Here is a 17,877-nt window from a genome sequence, read left to right on the forward strand (position 1 = left end):
CATACAACTGTCACCCACAGTCAGAGGGTCTAGTTTGGTCCTATGCTGGTGTTTTCCCTGTCCAGCTGGAGTTGGTGAACTCCCATTAACTCAGGCAAACTGTGGGTGTACTCATTCCGGTCTTGGCCTCTTTGCTCTTATTCTCATTCCTTGCATTTTTCAACTGGACTTTGTGGGTTTAGTTCAGTGTTCCACTGTAGATCTCTGCCTCTGTTTCTATCAGTTGTTGGATGAAGGTTCTATGGTGACATTTAAGATATTTATCAGTCTGACTACAGGGCAAGGCCAGTTCAGGCACCCTTTTCTCAATTGCTTAGGGTCTTAGCTGGGGTCATCCTTGTGGATTCCTGGAAATTTCTCTAGTGCCAGGTTTCTTGCTAGCCCCATAATGGCTCCCTCAATCAAAATATCTCTTTTCTTGCTCTCATCTCTGTCCTTCCTCCATCTCATCTATCCCTTTCCTTCAAGTTCTCCTCCCACCTCCCCTTCTCCCCTCTTCATCCTCTTCTGCCCCCCTTCTCCCCTGACCTCCATGCTCCCAAGTTTATCAGGCGATCTGATCTATTTCCCCTTTCAGATGGCTCTCTGTATGTTTTTCTTAGGGTTCACCTTGTTACTTGGCTCCTCTAGGATCATGAACCATAGGCTCTTTATCCATTGCTTTACAGCTAGTATCCACTTATGAGTAAGTACATACCATATTCATCTTTCTGGGTCTGGGTTACCTCACTCAGGATGTTTTTTTTTTTTTTTTAGTTCCATTCATTTGCATGCAAATTTCAAGATGTCATTGTTTTCTTATGGCTGAATAGTACTCCATTGTGTAAACGGACCACATTTTCTTTATCCATTCTTCAGTTGAGGGGCATCTAGGTTGTTTCCAGATTCTGGCTATTATAAATAATGCTGCTATGAACATAGCTGAACAAATGTCCTTGTAATATGATTGAGCATCTTTTGGGTACATGCCCAAGAGTGGTATTGCTGGCTCCTGAGATAGATTGATTCCCAATTTTCTGAAAATCCTCCATACTGATTTCCAGAGTGGTTGTATAAGTTTGCATTCCCACCAGCAATGAAGGAGTGTTCCCCTTATTCCACATCCTCTCCAGCAGAAGCTATCATTGGTGCTTTTGATCTTAACCATTCTGACTGGTGTAAGATGGTATCTCAGAGTTGTTTTGATTTGCATTTCTCTGATGGCTAAGGATGTTGAACTTTTGTTTAATTGTCTTTCAGTCATTTGAGATTCTTCTGTTGAGAATTCTCTGTTTAGTTCTGCACCCCATTTTTTAATTGGATTATTTGGTATTTTGTTGTCTAGTTTCTTGAATTCTTTACATATTTTGGAAGGCAGTCCTCTGTCTGATGTGGAGCTGGTGAAGATCTTTTCCCATTCAGTAGGCTGCCTTTTTGTCTTATTGACTGTGTCCTTTGCTTTACAGAAGCTTCTCATTTTTAGGAGGTCCCATTTATTAATTGTTTCTCTCAGTGTCTGTGCTACTGGTGTTATATTTGGGAAGTGGCCTCCTGTGACCATGCATTGAAGGCTACTTCCCACTTTCTCCTCTATCAGGTTCAGTGTGGTTGGATTCATATTGAGATCCTTAATCCATTTGGCCTTGAGTTTTGTGTATGGTGATAGATATGGATCTATCTGCATTCTTGTATGTGTTGACATCCAGTTAATCCAGCACATTTTGTTGAAGATGCTTTCTTTTTTCCATTGTATAATTTTAGCTTCTTTGTCAAAATTCAGGTGTTCATAGGTGTGTGAATTAATATCCGGGTCTTTGATTCGATTCCATTAATCAACCTGTCTGTTTTTATGCCAATACCAAGCAGTTTTCATTAATGTAGTTCTATAATAGAGCTTGATGCCAGGGATTGTGATGCCTCTGGAAGTTCCTTTATTGTACAGGATTGTTTTGGCTATCCTAGGTTTTTTGTTTTTCTATATGAAGTTGAGTATTGATCTTTCAAGTTCTGTGAAAAATTGTGTTGGGATTTTGATGGGGATTGCATTAAATCTATAGATCGCTTTTAGTAGGATTTCCATTTTTATTATGTTGAATCTATCTATCCAAGAGCATGGGAGATCTTTCCATTTTCTGGTATCTTCTTCAATTTCTTTCATCAAAGACTCAAAGTTCTTGTCAATCAGGTATTTCACTTCTTTGGATAGTGTTACCCCAAGATATTTTATGGTATTTGTGGCTATTAAGAAGGATGATGTTTCTTTGATTTCTTTCTCAGCTTCTTTATGATTTGTGTTAAGAAGGCAAGTGGGTTTTTTGAGTTGATCTTGTATCCTGCCACATTACTGAAGGTATTTATCAACTGTTGGAGTTCCCTGGTATAGTATTTGGGGTCATTTACTATCATATCATCTGCAAATAGTGAAAGTTTAACTTCTTCCTTTTGAATTTGGATCCCCTTGATCTCCTTTTGCTGTGGTATTGCTCTCGCCAGAACTTCAAGAACTATATTGAATAGATATGGTGAGAGTGGACAGCCTTGTCTTATTCCTGATTTTAGTGGGATCACTTTGAGTTTCTCTCCATTTAATTTGATGTTGGCTGTCAGTCTGCTGTTTATTGCTTTTATTATGTTTAGATATGTTCCTTGTATCCCTGATCTCTCCAAGACCTTTATCATGAAGAGGCATTGGGTTTTGTCAAGTGCTTTTTCAGCATCTAATGATATGATCATATGTTTGTTTGTTTTTTTTTAGTTTATTTATTTGGTGAATTACAATGACAGATCTCCGTATGTTGAACCATCCCTGCATCTCTGGGATAAAGCCAACTTGATCATGGTGGATGATTTTTTTATGTGTTCTTGGATTCAGTTTGTCAGTATTTTATTGAGTATTTTTGCATTTATGTTCATGAGTAAGATTGGTCTGTAATTCTCTTTCTTAGTTGCGTCTTTGTGTGGTTTCAGTATCAGGATAACTGTAGCCTCATAAATAGAGTTTGACAATGTTCCTTCTGTTTCTATTATGTGGAGTATTTTGAGGAATATAGGTGTTAGCTCTTCTTTGAAGTTTTGGTAGAAATTTGCACTGAAACCATCCGGCTCTGGGATTTTTGGTTGAGAGGCTTTTGATGACTGCCTCTATTTCCTTGCAAATTATAGGTCTACTTAAATTGTTCTTCTGGTTTTGATTTAATTTTGGTATGTGGTAGCTATCCACAAAATTGTCCATTTCTTTTATATTTTCCAATTTTGTGGAGTACAGGTTTTTGTAGTATGACCTAATGATTCTCTGGATTTTCTTAGTGTCTGTTGTTACATCCCCCTTTTCATTTCTGATTTTGTTATTTTGGATGTCCACTTCCCTTTAGTACAAGAGAAACTACAAGTTTCCTGACCTTAACTGCATTAACTATGCTCCTGAGGCCATTTTTCATTGACAAGAGAGGAGACTATTTGAGAATAATAGGGATGGGATGGAAAATGGTGAGGAAAGGGGGCTGAGGGCCTCAATTGTCCAGGGTACACAGAAATGCTGTTTTAGCACTAGGAGTCAGAGTTATGAGCCACTTACTGGTTCACTACACAGATAATAAGGACTCTGAGACAGGCACTGCTAAATCCTGGACTTGATTATCAACTTCCTTTCAGAGACCAGCCAGTCAGCCAAGAAGCGCAACACAAAGATAATGAGAGAAGATTGCAAAACTCTCTGTCTTTTACTCCCAGGAAACTAAGCCAGCCCAGTTCTCTGGAACTGATGCATCTGAATGAAAATGGTTCTTCAGGCCCTGAGAGAGAGAGACACACTATCTCCACAGTGTCCCCTGTAAAAAGGCAAAATGGGAACAATCATCCTGAACCCTGAAGCTGAAGATTTCTGTATTGATGTGGTACCCAAAACATGAGGAAGTTGCTTTAACCTTACATTTCTTGCCCACGAAATTATCATTTTTCTGTTTTTAGGGGCATATGACAAAACTTTCTGGTGTATTTTTATAGACAGAACAAGGCTCCTCAATATTTCTGGGTCTTGGACTCAACCGTTTTGAACTCCATATAGTTGTTGGGTGGTGTCAGAAACCAATAGGTTTAAATGGGATGAAGGACTCTGTATCTTGATACCTAGGACATTCAGCGTGGATGTGGTACCGTGTGCTCAATGTCAACTCTAAAAAGAAAATAATTTCTACTAGTAAAACAATATATTTAAAACAGATAGGAATGCTTCTCTAATTTACTTTAACTGTCAAGAAATTAAAGGTGATGTTTTCTGTTTGTTTTTAATAGCGTTCTATTGCATCCAACTTTATTGATCGATACTTTGAATTTCTCTCTGACTTTTAATTTAGCTTTTGTTTGATTGATTCTGTGATGATAGTTTGGAGCTTTGAGAATCTCTTATTCTGAGTCCCCTATATGACTTTTAAACACAGAAGAGTAAAGTCAAACACTAAAGTGGGACTTAGGAAATTAACTTTTACTGATACAACGTGGCCTGGTACCGAAATGCTAGAACGATATCAAGAGAATCCTTTCCTCTCCAACATACAGGAATTACAAAGAAACTCTCCCGGTGCCTGTCCAGAGATCAGTGGCAGCATCCCAGCTGTCTAGGTTATACTACAAGACACTGCCCACTACTTTTGCAGAAAGGAAAGAAAGCAACAGAACTTTCTGAATACAAGCCTAGTAGGAAGACTTAGGGTACTTCCTAGAAAGCTTTGAAATAAATTTCTTGAAATTGTGATATGCAAAAAAAAAAAAAGTGCCTTCCCCCACCAAAGAAAGGTAACCGTGGTGACTGTGGGCTATAATTTAACTCCATCCAGGAAACCTGTTAGGAAGACAAAGGCCAAACGCTAGTTAGAAGAGAAGATCTTTTTGCACTGAGGTGAAACTGCACACTCTCTGCTTCCTGGGGCAAAGCCTGTGTACTATGAACAAACGTGGGGCTCACAAGAGAGTTACAACCAATGAGATTGAGGGTAATGCTATAATATGTATCTGCATCCTTTCAGGTCAAGGAGTGTGCCTGTTCCTACTTGAAGGGAATCTTCAAACTGATGACTTGCCAGTCATATTTCTGCTTCTCCTAACTAATAAGCAAAAATGCCTCCCCTCAGTGAAACTGTCTCATAAGGATAGAACAAGGCAAACATTTCCTCTCCAAGATCTACATATACACCTCATCTAAGGGATTTGCTTTGTTAGAATAGTTTGTGGGCTTGCATCACTTTTTTACTAACTGCTATCGTACAACCAGATGCTCCTCTGCAGTCTTGTAACACTAGCTACAGCCTGGATGAGGGAAAGTGGAAGGCAAACGGCTATTAGTGTGAGCTGAGTCTCAAATGGGTGATCCTTGGCAGGGTGGAGTAGTTGAGAAAGGTAGAAGTCAGAAAGTGGAACTGCCTGACTCATCAGGAATAGAGGCAGTCGAGGCCAACACTAACTGCACCCAACTCTCACTCTTGCAAGTCCTGACATTTCTTGCCAAGATGTGTCTGTATGAGCAAGGATTTCTCTGATGTAATTATGTGCTCTTTAAATCACTAACTTGCCAATAACCAAAGGACAAATCAATTGCAGTACAGTTAAAAATACACACTTTATTATAGCCTTAAAATACAGAAAAGGAACTGAGTATACATTGGAAGCAAAGGCTGAAATGATAACATTGGGAGAAATTCAGATGCAGTATGTTGGTAGCTATCCCTCTGTCTGAAGTATGGAAACCTCTTCTGGTTTCTAAAAGAATCACAATGCTTTTGAACCTTTGCTGGGAGTGTGACAATATCATGGCGTCATTTTGTCTGCCTTGATTGTCCTAAGAATGAGGCTGGGGCAGAATGACATCATTAAGTTTCAAAGAAATAGCTCCATTGATAACACGCCTGCTATGTAAGCATAAGGACTGGAGTTCAGATCCCCAAACCACATGTAATAGTCAGACATGGTGGTACACATCTGTAATCGAAGACCTGTGGGTGGTGAGGTAAAGCAGCAATAGGCAGATCCCTAGAGCCAAATGGTGGTCCAGCCAAGCCAAATAAATGAGCTCCAGGTTCAGTGAGAGACCTTGTCCCAAAGACTAAGGTGGAGAGCAGCTAAGGAAGACACTCAGTATGCCACCCACAAGTACATACATATATGAACAGGCTCTCCCACAACACATATGTGCACACACCTACACAATCACATACAACACACACATACACAAACACACACACACACACACAAAACACACATGCACACCTTTTTACAAAGAATGGTGTCCTAGTAAACCAGTTTTCCAAAAGAAATGCTTCCATTGGTAGTGTTTGTCAACCTCCATGGCATAAAAGTTCCCAAACTGCACAATTCAAAGGAATTAAACAATCAGTTTTTATGAAGTAGTGTTAGCCCATGCCAGCACAGGGCTGCTTGCAACACATCAAATATCAACACTAACAGGTTTCTATAAATACATATGACATAATTTTAATTTCCTGAGAAGATATGCAGACACAAGGGTCTTTGTACTCTTTAGCAATTCAGCTCAGCAAGTATTCATAAAAAAATAAGAAATAGCTTAGCCTACAATAAGTATTTTTGTTACATACAATAAAGATATTTTTAAATTAGCCCTATATAAAACATAATTATAATACAGTTTTTCACAAATACCCATAAATATTATAAATTGGTTTAAAATACTTTTCAACAAGAACTCACAAGCTGGTTAAATTTAGCAGAATCCAAAATTTGAACATGAGTGTTCTTCATTACTTTGAGACCTCAGCATGCTCTTCCAACAGGGTCCTGGCTTTTCTTGCTCCAGGCAAGAAGAGGAAAATGTCTGCTGGTAAAGAAAGGCTCTCGTCGCTTCATTCTGGCCACCTTGGGGTAAAGGCGATGCATCCATTTGAAAGCTGAATTTATTCCATTTTAGAGATGTATAATGAGACAGTAGAAAATACCAGTTTCAAATCGGGGACCATGTGAATGGCAAAACCCCACTCAATTCATTGTGAGTTAGGAGTTGAGGTGAGAGTCTTATGATCCATCTGTCCATGTTATCATTGTTCAATTTTTTTCTAAAAATATCTACTCCATTAACATCATAGAGTTGTATAGTATAGGAAAACCAATGTATTTGTCAATTGGGGAACACCAACTAAAAATTTGGAATCATTACATAATGCACTAGAGAAACACCAATTTCTTGGGCTAAATCTAATGACTGCTAGTGCAAACTCATTTTACTATTTGCAGTGTTTATACATACATACACACAAAAGCAATAGAGGCTTACGTGAAAGTTCAGGATGAACCTGCATCCTGAGGATGACAAAATCAAGAAAAATTCTCCAGATAAATTTCATTCCATGCCATCGCCACTTCTGTCCCAATAGCTTTCAAAGTGTTCTCTGTCCTCTAAAAATATCACGTGTAAAAGGGGGTGCTCTTGGCATATCGTGGCCACCCCACCAATCTGACAGCTTTTCATTAGGAGGCTCTCAGAAGGTGAGAGTACGAAGGGATTAAGGTAAACAGCTCAAGGAAATTATGATGAGAAGAAGGCCAGGCTGCTGCAAACCACCCTTTGTGAAAACCAAGTAAGATTCCCATGGAAATAGGACCTCATTTTCCACCCAGAGATTCAAGAGTTAGAGAGATATGCTTTGGAATACTCATTTTATCATGGATTATTAAACTCTATTTCCAGATCTAACATCAGGGATTTGGCCCACGCACTGAATCTTCCTCAGACAGATATGAGGGTTAAAGTCTTATGATGCCAAGAGGTTATGTTTGTGTTGATTTGTAAGGTGCCACAAACTGTGTGCATTCAAACAAGCAACCCCCTCCAATTCACTGAACAGCATCTCTGGGTACACTGAGGAAGGTGATGAGACCAAGCTAAATCTCTAGGAGCTGAATGAGAGATCTGGCATTAAAACAACCCCCCAGTATGTATCATCTTTTCGAACATGGTCATCAGAGTTGAACCTCAAGTATATGCTATCTCCGGCATGCAGTTCATAAATCCCTCCTATAGTTAGAATTTGAAAGTCATTTGTTGCAGACTGTAAGACATTTCCATCTTTAATTATCTCTACTATAAATTCAGCAGAGTTTTTTATGTCTTTCTTAGCAAAAGGAGTCACTTGTCCATAGATTAAATACTCGCCACGCTGAAGTATCCCCAGCTTCCCGTCAGATGTCATGTTGACACAAAGAGGTTCAGGAGACGTCATTTGCCACTTTGAAGATGATAGTTCTATAAGAAATTGAAAATGAAGGGAAAAAAGAAATCATTATTACTTCATCCTCTACCTGGTCGCAGTATGTTCTTTACTACCTACATACTAATTTACCTGGTCTATGCTAGTTTTTTCAGACCATATTTTAAATAGATTGTGAGAATCAACCATTTCTCTGTTTCAGAGAAGTTGCAGATCCTCATGGATCTGTACCTCTTCCCAGGTAATAGGAATGAACAAGGGAGGGAGAGGAGAGAGGAACCACACAGCAAGACTAGAATAAGGACTGCTCATAATTCATGTATCTCCATGTCTTTCTTATATGAACAGTATTTACTCAGTGGTGGTTTACCAATGACACATTCCCTAATCAGTCTACATGCAACATTGCTCTCCTGTGACTCCCTTGTTCTATACTGCTTTAATTTTCTTCATAGAAAGTATTAGGAAGAAGCTTATTATAAATTAATTTGACCATTTTTTCTATTGTCTTACATCCACTTAAATACGACTTCTTTGATAATAAGCATTCTCTATTTTTCCAATTACTATATTCCCATCACCGTGAACTTTTAGAATAGTGTGAACTCTAAAACTTTTTATTTTGACACGGGAGTCCTGCTGTATTGCCCAAACTGTGCTCAAATGAATGAGTTCTAGTTTTATGTTGTTGTTGTTGTTTGTTTGATATGGGAGTCCTGGTATATTGCATAATCTGGGCTCAAATTGATGAGTTCAAGTGGTCCTCCCCCCTCAGCATCTGTAAATATCTCTAAACTGGTTGACAGATCTGTTTCTGAATTTGATGCTTTGTGTCTAAAATGTATTTCTTCATATCACTTTCAATTCCACATATCATTATCTAGTTTACTTCCAAATATCTACTGGTACACTGATGACTTTGTCACTAGAAATAAATTCATCTAATTAAATATAACTACCCCTGTCTAATACTGCCACACAGGATAATGTGTCCAAATTTAGTCTTTCCTTTCCTATGTACTACACTTACATATTTCCCTAATCTTAGGGAATGTACAACTATGTAACTTCAAGGCCCCAAGAGATGCTTTTACTGGTTCAAAGTTCTTTTCTCTAATACTCAATAACTTTAGTTATAGAGGGCAAAGCCCTAGAAGAAGTAACACTGGCTTAAATTCCCTTTCATACAGAAATAGCTAGTAGAAGACTTGGAGGTAGATGCTGGAGGAGAATGAAGGACTGATGACTAGAGAAAAAAGCAAAGACTCGCAGCATCCCCAGCGAACTCTGTATTTCTCCTCATTGGCACACAGGAAGCAGATCTCTTGGAACAAGTATAGCTTTTTTTCCTATTTAATTCAATTATGGAATTTTTTTAAAAAGAGCACTTTAGCATCATTTTTATCACAACAAGGAGAAATTTCAGACATTATTCTATTCCTTTCACTGGCAAAACAAAACACAAAATTGTGGACACATTCAAAGAATGCCCCAAGCTCTGAAAGCCAATGTATTTTGAAAAACTGGAGCAAAAGATAGACGAGTGAAAAACTGAATTATAGAAATCATCTACTCTCAAATATAAATGTGTTTGTTTGACCATACGAACAATCAAAAAATGTATACACTTGATGTTTTGAATATATCCTAAGGAATATCCTGGGCATCAAGGCGATGCTAGCTTTTCTGTCAGCTTGACACAGCCTAGGGACACCAGGAAGAGAATCTAAGTGAAACCTGTCCACACTGAGTTGGTCTATAAGGGACTGTCTTAATTAAATTTAAGGATGTGAGAAAATCCAGCCCCCTACTGTTGGCACCATCCCCTAGGCAAGATGTTAGGAACTATAAGAAGGTAGAGAAATGGAACTGAGCATAAGAAAGCGAGCAAGCAGGCAAGCATACATTTCATTTCTCCTCCTTGTCTGTGAGTGTGATGGGATGCTCTAAGCTCCTGCGGCCACTATTCCCCCGCCATGGCGGACTATAGTCTGCACTTGTGAACTAAGACAAATCCTTTTTCTCCGATGCTTGCTTTTTGTGCCATACTTTATTGGGGCAACAGAAATGAAACTAAAACACTCAGCAACACTGTTTTTCATACATTTTCTGAGCAGCTATCAGGTGACTGTTAAGGAAAGTGACTCAGAAGCAAAGAGGAAGTGCCTGTTCCTCTTCTATGTACTTACCCACAGCATTAATGTTTCCCATACACTCTATTAGAAATGAGAAATCTGTGAAATATGAGAAGGACTTTGAGGAAAAGTGGTAGGAATCTTTAACGGACTACCAAACCAAAAGCTGACTACTGTATGCATATCCACATGTCACCAAATGTGGGCTTATCAAGTATAGCTCAGCTCTGGAAGCCTCGGCTCTCACTAGGCTGATGGCCTAGTATAGAATGAGTGATTATAATTTAAAAAAAATAAAGGAAAGTGGACAAAAAGTTGTACAGGTTTTTTGAGGGCACTGACAGATGCCTTCTTGCATCAGAAACTAAGAAAAATGAAAGGCGGGTTACTCACCGAACTTAACCATACAGGGCTCTTTGGCAATTGCCTGTAGAAGGAAAAGAAGAATTGGTCAGGATGATGGCACGGTTGCCACTTGCTTGCATGAATTATTTAGCACTTAAAGATTCTGTAGCAAACTACTATCCAAAGCAAAAAAAATTTAAAAAACCCACCACACATAGAGACCTGTTGCATTTCTTTGCTTCCTTTACAGATGGCTGGCTCTGTCCTCTACATTTGACTTACAATAGCTTTGACATTAGTGTTTCGAAGAGATAGGAAGAAGCAAGTGAACAAGTGAGCTATTAGGATACAAGGGAAGAGGTGTAAATAGACACACTGAAATTCAGCTGTATAAGGAGACAAAACCACATGAAAAGCGTGGTGGGCAATATTATTTTAGTTTTAAAAATGATATCATTGAATGATAGATTTGACAATGAGAAGAAAGATAGCAGATCTCTTTGGGGATCTTTCATTCACTTTGGGGTCATTCATTTGGTGTCTCATTCTGTTCATCTAACTTTGACCCACAAGGCAAGTATTGGAGCTGTGTTCTTTCCCTCTAGTGTACTACAAACAACAGTCTCTATATCCCTATGGTTTCCCAAGATTATCTGGTACATATGGGAAGAAGATAAAGAAACCTCTGCTTATGTTTTTCTTTACTTAAAATAACAATAAATTGACTTTAGAAATATTAATGTTTAGAAAACCACATGCCATATGCAATGACTGAGAATCAGATACAACTGTTTCAAATGTCTACCACACTCCACAGCATACATGCTGAAAGATGACATTAGTTATGACTAGTTTACAAATGCAATCACTTAAATGTTGTCAAATGCTTGAGAGTAAAATAAGGCATAACTATCAAAGTTTTTGGTACTCATACATTTCCTTGGAGCAAAGTGCTCAAAAGACTTTTTTTTACATATGGAAAGAGGTATATGTTCTTTTTGAAGAATCTATCCAGTTATTGTGCTAGGAAAAAAAACTAAAGAGGATGAAAGGCAAAAGCACTGAAAACAATTAAGCACGGACCGGAGCTCTTGAAAACAGGAACGCACTGCCTCTGACCAAGGTGCTGGCAAAGAGGGACTGTGCCAGCTGGTCTGGTATCATGATGCATGCCATATATAACAGCACTTAGGAGACTAAAACAGGAGGACCCTGGGTTTTAGGTCAAGCTAGGCTATATTTCAAAGAAAGCAAGAAGTAGCTGGTGTTCTTGACAGGAATACTGGTGTGAGACAATAGGAAGAAACAAAGGTAATGCCAAGATTTGGGACTGCAATCATTGGAAAAAGTAAGTTAATTGGCAAGATGGGCATGACTAAGAGAAATAAAGTAAGAGAGGCCCAATCATGAGTTGTGGATGTGTTGATTTGTGCTTCTGATATATCAAGTAGGCGGTTAGATATGCAATGCTGAGACTCTGCTTTCAGACCTGACGTTATATGCGAACATCAAGTCCACGAGGGTAACAGAGATGAGTACTGGAACCCTTTGATATTCAGAGGTCAGACAATGAGGAGGAATTCTCTAGGAAGATCAGTGAGTCTGAAAAGAATGGAAGTGTGTGATGTCTGGGAACCAAGAGAAGAAAGTCTTCTAGAGAGGAGACTGAGCAGTTGGTGTCAAAGGTCACTGATAGATCAAAAAAGAAGAGGGCAGAGACTTGACTGGTGGAGTTAAAAACATGGTTACTACAAGAATTTCTGACAGAATAGTTGTGTAATAGTTTGTATGATGTGATAAGAGCACAAGTCTCACCAGGATAAATTTAAGATGAGATGAGAAATTGGGAAATTTGCTAGATGGGAGGCTAGCAAAAGTGAGTGGGCCCTGGATAAGGGTGAGAAGTCAAAGAGGCTTTTGTTGTTGTTGTTGTTCCTTTGTTTGGGGTTCTGTCTTTGCTTGTTTGATATGAAGGAGATGGCAAGTTTGCTTGTCGCCATTCGATGGGACTATTCCAATCGAATGAGGCAGGCGAGAATTGCAGCAATGCTCTGAGCAGGTGAGACATGCGAGAGCGAGTTCAGGGACGCGGATAATGCATCCATGCAGATGAAGGAAACAGAATGTATGGACACAAATGCAGGCAACTGGCAGATATCGTCTTTCCTCTCCCCTACCGACTGAGAGAGGGTGGAAAATGGTTCCTGAAAGCTCAGAGAGGAACCAAGGGTGTAAGGTAGTCTGTGAAGGAGAAAGAACGGACTGGAGAAGTACACACCATTTCCATAGCAACAAGAAACCGCACTTAAAGCTGGTGGCCACGAGCATATAAAGAATGTTCAAAAGGCCTTGTGTTTTCTCAGAGACCCATTACTGCTGGATTTAGTTATTGTTGGAGTCCTTTGATAGCCAGATTTTGACATGGGATTGTAGTGATGAGAGAAAGAAGCAAGTGAGCAAATTTGTGTAAGGAACGAGATGTAATTAAAGACATTGGAGCTTAGTTGTCTAATGAGAAAAAGAAAAGACATGGATGAAATGAAATATTATTTGAATTCTAAAGAGAAGCCCCATCCAATGATAGTGATAATTAAGTGCCTTGGCAATTAAGAATATAAAAAGATGCTCTGGTAAATTTTTATCTATGTTTCCTTGTGAGGTAATTTTCAATTGTTATAGTCAAAATCACAAATCAAGTTAGATTGGAATAAAACCTTGAGTTCCTATCTTATAAAATGTAAAACTAAAATTAAGAAAATAAAGACAATATCAAATTACTGGGGCTTTGAATGTGACAAGGAGGTAGAGATTCTGAGTTTGAACCCCATAATCACAAAAAACCAGTATTTCAATTATTTTGTTATATCTGTATCATGTGTGAATATATTATAGAAAACTTAACGTCTTAGCTAAAACAGGTAGATTTAGACTAGAAAATCTGTGCTAAACCTTTAGAACAGTGACTTTCCATCTTGTGTGTCTGTTATGTGTCCATGGTATTGTACTCAGATATGAGATACTATTTGGCACACATCTGCTGGAAATTATAATAAAAGTATTTTATTGATAAGGAGATACAATAGAAAATTATGGAAACCATAAATCTAAAAACCATAAGTAATTGGATTTCCTGAGATCAGTTTTACTCTTGCAATTATTTCATTCTATTTTGGTTTTTCTTAGGCGAGATGTCCAAATTCAATTTAGAACGACTGATAGACTTAGAGCAGGGACTCCAAAAACTCATTTCCTCATCCAATAACCAGGGATAATAGCAGAGTTCACTGAACTGTTGTTCTACATAACTGTGCTGACTCTTGGGAAGGGCTTCTCCAGACATTCTATCTGAATATACTCAGTAAATATCAGTTATTTTGATCATGATACTGGTTATAATGAAGAATTAAACAAACAGCTTACGTATCTATATTCCCAACATTATACTAATGTTGTAAGAGAGACAAATTTAATGTATAATTGCTGCCTCTCAAGATGTTTGTAATCTAACTAGAGAGACACTATTGCTTATATGATGCAATTAAACTGGCACCTAAATATAAATGTTGTGGATTGTGTCCCAACTGTTACCATGTGTAAGAATACACAGAAAACTTAAATCCATAGACAAATGAACTGACCGACAAACATCCAGAAAGTCAATTGCAAACTTCTTTAATATTTATTTAGAGTTACAAAACACCACTCAGCTCATCTTTAGCTACTGCCATAAGTGAAAATCGAAGTGGAAAATCATCGGTGTGCTTGAAAACTGTGGTCTTCTGACTGAGGAAGGGATAAGGTCAGACAAACCACGCATGCTTTAACTGGCCTTGCTAGTCTGTATTCATTGTGACCTTCTAACTAACGATGGTATGAATATTAATCACTACCACCTATCTAGAGTCTACTGTGAGTCAGGCACGTCAGTCACTTCCCTGCCTCATTATTCCTTGAAGAAGAATTAGCATGTTCCTTCTGCGGGGGAGGAAATGAAGACTCGGTGACGACAAAGTAACCAGCCCTAGGTCACATGGCCGATAAGAGGCGAGGTTGGGATCCAGAACCAAATTGTCTCATTCAAAACACTCAGCCTACCACTCACAGAGGCTGTTTCTATTTATAATTCTGGTGATATTATAAAGAGTTACACACAAGCCTTTTGGTTTACTTTTAGTTTTGCTTACTTTCATTTAGAAGAGTCAGTTGGTCTTCTAACCTCACTTTGGTTTAATCCTAGATTACTTGGTTTGTCTCAAACTGGCCAAAATAGACTTCAGACTAATCCTAACCTCCTCTGTCCGGAAACAAACCCTACTCTATTTGTTTGCAAGTACAGTTGTACAAATTCCAGTTTCCCTTCTGGAAGCCTATCCATCCTTCATTTCACTGAAGAAAGGGACTTTCCTCAATCACTGGATTCTTCAGAGGGAACTGCTGTGAACTACTTTCACAGAGGACTTGGCCAAACTCCTTGAGCCCAGAGCATAGTCTATTAACTAATGTCTTCTATAAGAGAGAGAGAAAAAAAAAATCTCCCAAGAAAATTTCTGCTGATCTGAAAGGAATCAAGTTAAAAAAGATTACTATCTGAAGGGATTTTTTTTATAAATGGAGATTTGCATGAGAAAATTGGAGTGGAGAAAAATATAAAAACATTCTGAGTTCCTATCTATGCAAAGGTGGAAGTTACTATCATCTGCCATCCACTCAGATTTTTCTGCTCAACAATTTTTTTTTTGTAGCTAATAAGGAAAGTGTAATTCTCAAGCTAATACTAAAGCCCAGTGGTTTTTCCATAGTAACTAGGCTGTCTGGCATTCTGGCAGGAAACTAGACTCCAAAACCTTGTTTACTTCCCTAAGTTTGAAATATCCTCACAGGTATTTTTAGAGGGGGAACCCTTCATTGAAATATCCTCACAGGTATTTTTAGAGGGGGAACCCTTCATTGAAATATCCTCACAGGTATTTTTAGAGGTGGAACCCTTCATTGAAAGGAGTGTGTTCTCTTGAGGGGATAATCTGAAATCAAAGCTCAAAACACCATGAATTAACAGTTTGCTTTTGGAAAAAGGTGTCACTCGGAACAAAAGAGCAGGACTCTTTGACACCTAGACTCAGTACACTTCAGAACCACCTGACTAATAAGACTTGAGGGGGTTTACAGGAAAAAAAAAAAAAGCAACGTCAAATCAATGCTATTCTCATTCTTCCTCCTTTTCAAAACTTTCCACACTTGAGAGACTGATAGTCCTTTCCCTTTGGCTCAACATTCATTGCTTTAGAAGCTCTCTTCTTGGTTCCTTCTTTGGAATTGTAGGGCTGGGATTAGAACTCTCTCTGCCTCTCATCCACTTGCACAGTTACAGAGTACAGAATAATGGGTTCCTATGAAGCTTTTCACCAGAGCGTTCTAACTAACCTTGGCTCTACAGCGCACTACTTCCTCCTGTGCCTTTCCTCAAAGTCTTGCCAGTGTAGAACCACACCTTTAAAACCATCACTGGTTGGTCTCCTTAGACAAATGCTTATCTCCAACCCTTCCTTACACAGGTATACATCACTTTATTCTGCCCAAGGTTTAGAGTCTTTTAAAGTAACGGGCTAACTCCTGAATTATATAAAGTCCTATTTCATTTCTTCTGGTCAAACGCTTTCTTTTTTTCTTTTGTAGTTTTTTGAGACACGGTTTCTCTGTGTAGCCCTGGCTGTCATGGAACAGAAAGCAAACTTCTAGAAAGAACCTAAAATATATACATTCCCAGTACAGATCCCATCTAGATCCACAATTTAGACTGTAATTCACTGGGAAATTCCTGATAACCATCAGGGGCTTCCCAAACAGACATGTTCTCTTCTTTCCTCCATGAAGCCTTCCCAGGTCACTCCAGTCCAAAGTCATCATCCTTGCTTTAGACTTCCTAAACTACAGGTACACGTGGTACCCTACACTTAGGTAAATTATTGACCAATGTAATTATAGCTAGCAGGGCATTAAGTAAACGGATCCAGTCTCCAAACACCATGTTGTAAACCTAAAATACTAGAATCAGAACAACAAAACAACTTTTTCACACGCGTGCAGTTGGTTTTAGTGAGATTCACCTAGAACTGGAATCCAGATTTTCTTTCTTCTAGCTCATCACCATTTCCCTCTTCCACATGCTCTTGCTTCCTGTGATTTCATTCTGTCTTCCACTATCATTTTGCATCCCTACCCCATTGAGACAACTGCTTGTCTGGAATCGCATGAAGAAGAGCACCATGCTTCATGTCTCTTCTTCGTCTACCAATATGAGACTAGTGGAGTTCCAGGGAGGGAAAAGGACCCCCACAGAGACCTTTAAAAGACTCAGTTTAAACATGTAGTTCCATGTAGATCAAGCCCACAGTGGGCACTCTGTGTCCTCTAGTGCCTTTTGTCTCAGGACATTCAGATGAGTTTCAGGGGCCATGTCCTTACAAGATTGGAATTTTTTACGCTGTACCCTCAGATCTCTTCCTTCCCACTATCTTCAGCAAGGCTGAATGGCAACAATAATAATCAGACTAACAATTAAACAACCCTTATATACTGTAATTAGCACCTGTAGGTTCCTTTACCACCTTACCTTGAGTGACGTAAAGATCAGTGCACCCGTGGTATAGAAAAGCAGCAACAGCAGAGGAACCATGCATAAAAGCCATGGTTTCCTGAACCTCTGTGCCCCTCGAGGACTTGGCGGGCTCAAAGGCATTTCCTCCACGAGGCTAGAACTCATTCTGTGATGGGCTGAGAGCTCTGGAAAGCAGATATGCACAAGCGATGGATGAACGATGCAATTCATGTTTTATAGTGATTAAGTCGTGGGTGTGGGAGGTGGAGTTTTCCTTTGGAACACTGCTGAGCACTGACAGTCATCGTGGCAGCGGGCCAAAACTACAAAAGGAATGGGGAGGCTTAGAGCCAACAGAAACACGGGAGGGAAAAAAAAAAAGCCACTATGAGGCAAGTTCAGAAGGAAAAAAAAAAGTCATTCCTAAAGCAAGAGGAAGTACTGTGTGCATGCACAGCCAGCCTCAGCTGCTGGAAGATACTCCAGAATTATTCCCAATGAAGAAGAAAAAAAACTTATAAGAATAAATAAAACTTAAAGCTAAGTTTTATCATACTGCAGATATAATGACTGGATGGGGCAGAGAGTTAGA

General features: G+C 38.9%; 1 protein-coding gene across 1 annotated transcript; it reads right to left on the minus strand.

Annotated features, from left to right (window-relative positions):
* Nucleotides 1–7,892: 7,892 nt before the first annotated feature.
* Nucleotides 7,893–17,450, minus strand: Tnfsf18 (TNF superfamily member 18). The gene is made up of 3 exons (XM_057769131.1): nt 17,301–17,450; nt 10,739–10,772; nt 7,893–8,245 (listed from the first exon to the last, which is right to left on the minus strand). Exons 1-3 carry the CDS (start codon nt 17,448–17,450, stop codon nt 7,893–7,895), a joined length of 537 nt encoding a protein of 178 aa, XP_057625114.1.
* Nucleotides 17,451–17,877: the final 427 nt, after the last annotated feature.

Source organism: Chionomys nivalis, chromosome 5 (genome assembly GCF_950005125.1).
Source record: "Chionomys nivalis chromosome 5, mChiNiv1.1, whole genome shotgun sequence".
Classification (NCBI taxonomy): Eukaryota; Metazoa; Chordata; class Mammalia; order Rodentia; family Cricetidae; genus Chionomys; species Chionomys nivalis.

Excerpts from the sequence above, each read along its gene's own strand:
- Tnfsf18 (XM_057769131.1), bottom strand. The coding sequence starts at position 17,450 with ATGAGTTCTAGCCTCGTGGAGGAAATGCCTTTGAGCCCGCCAAGTCCT. Across the intron at positions 10,773-17,300 it reads TGATCTTTACGTCACTCAAG|GCAATTGCCAAAGAGCCCTG; the intron begins GTAAGGTGGTAA and ends TTCCTTCTACAG. Across the intron at positions 8,246-10,738 it reads GCCCTGTATGGTTAAGTTCG|AACTATCATCTTCAAAGTGG; the intron begins GTGAGTAACCCG and ends AATTTCTTATAG.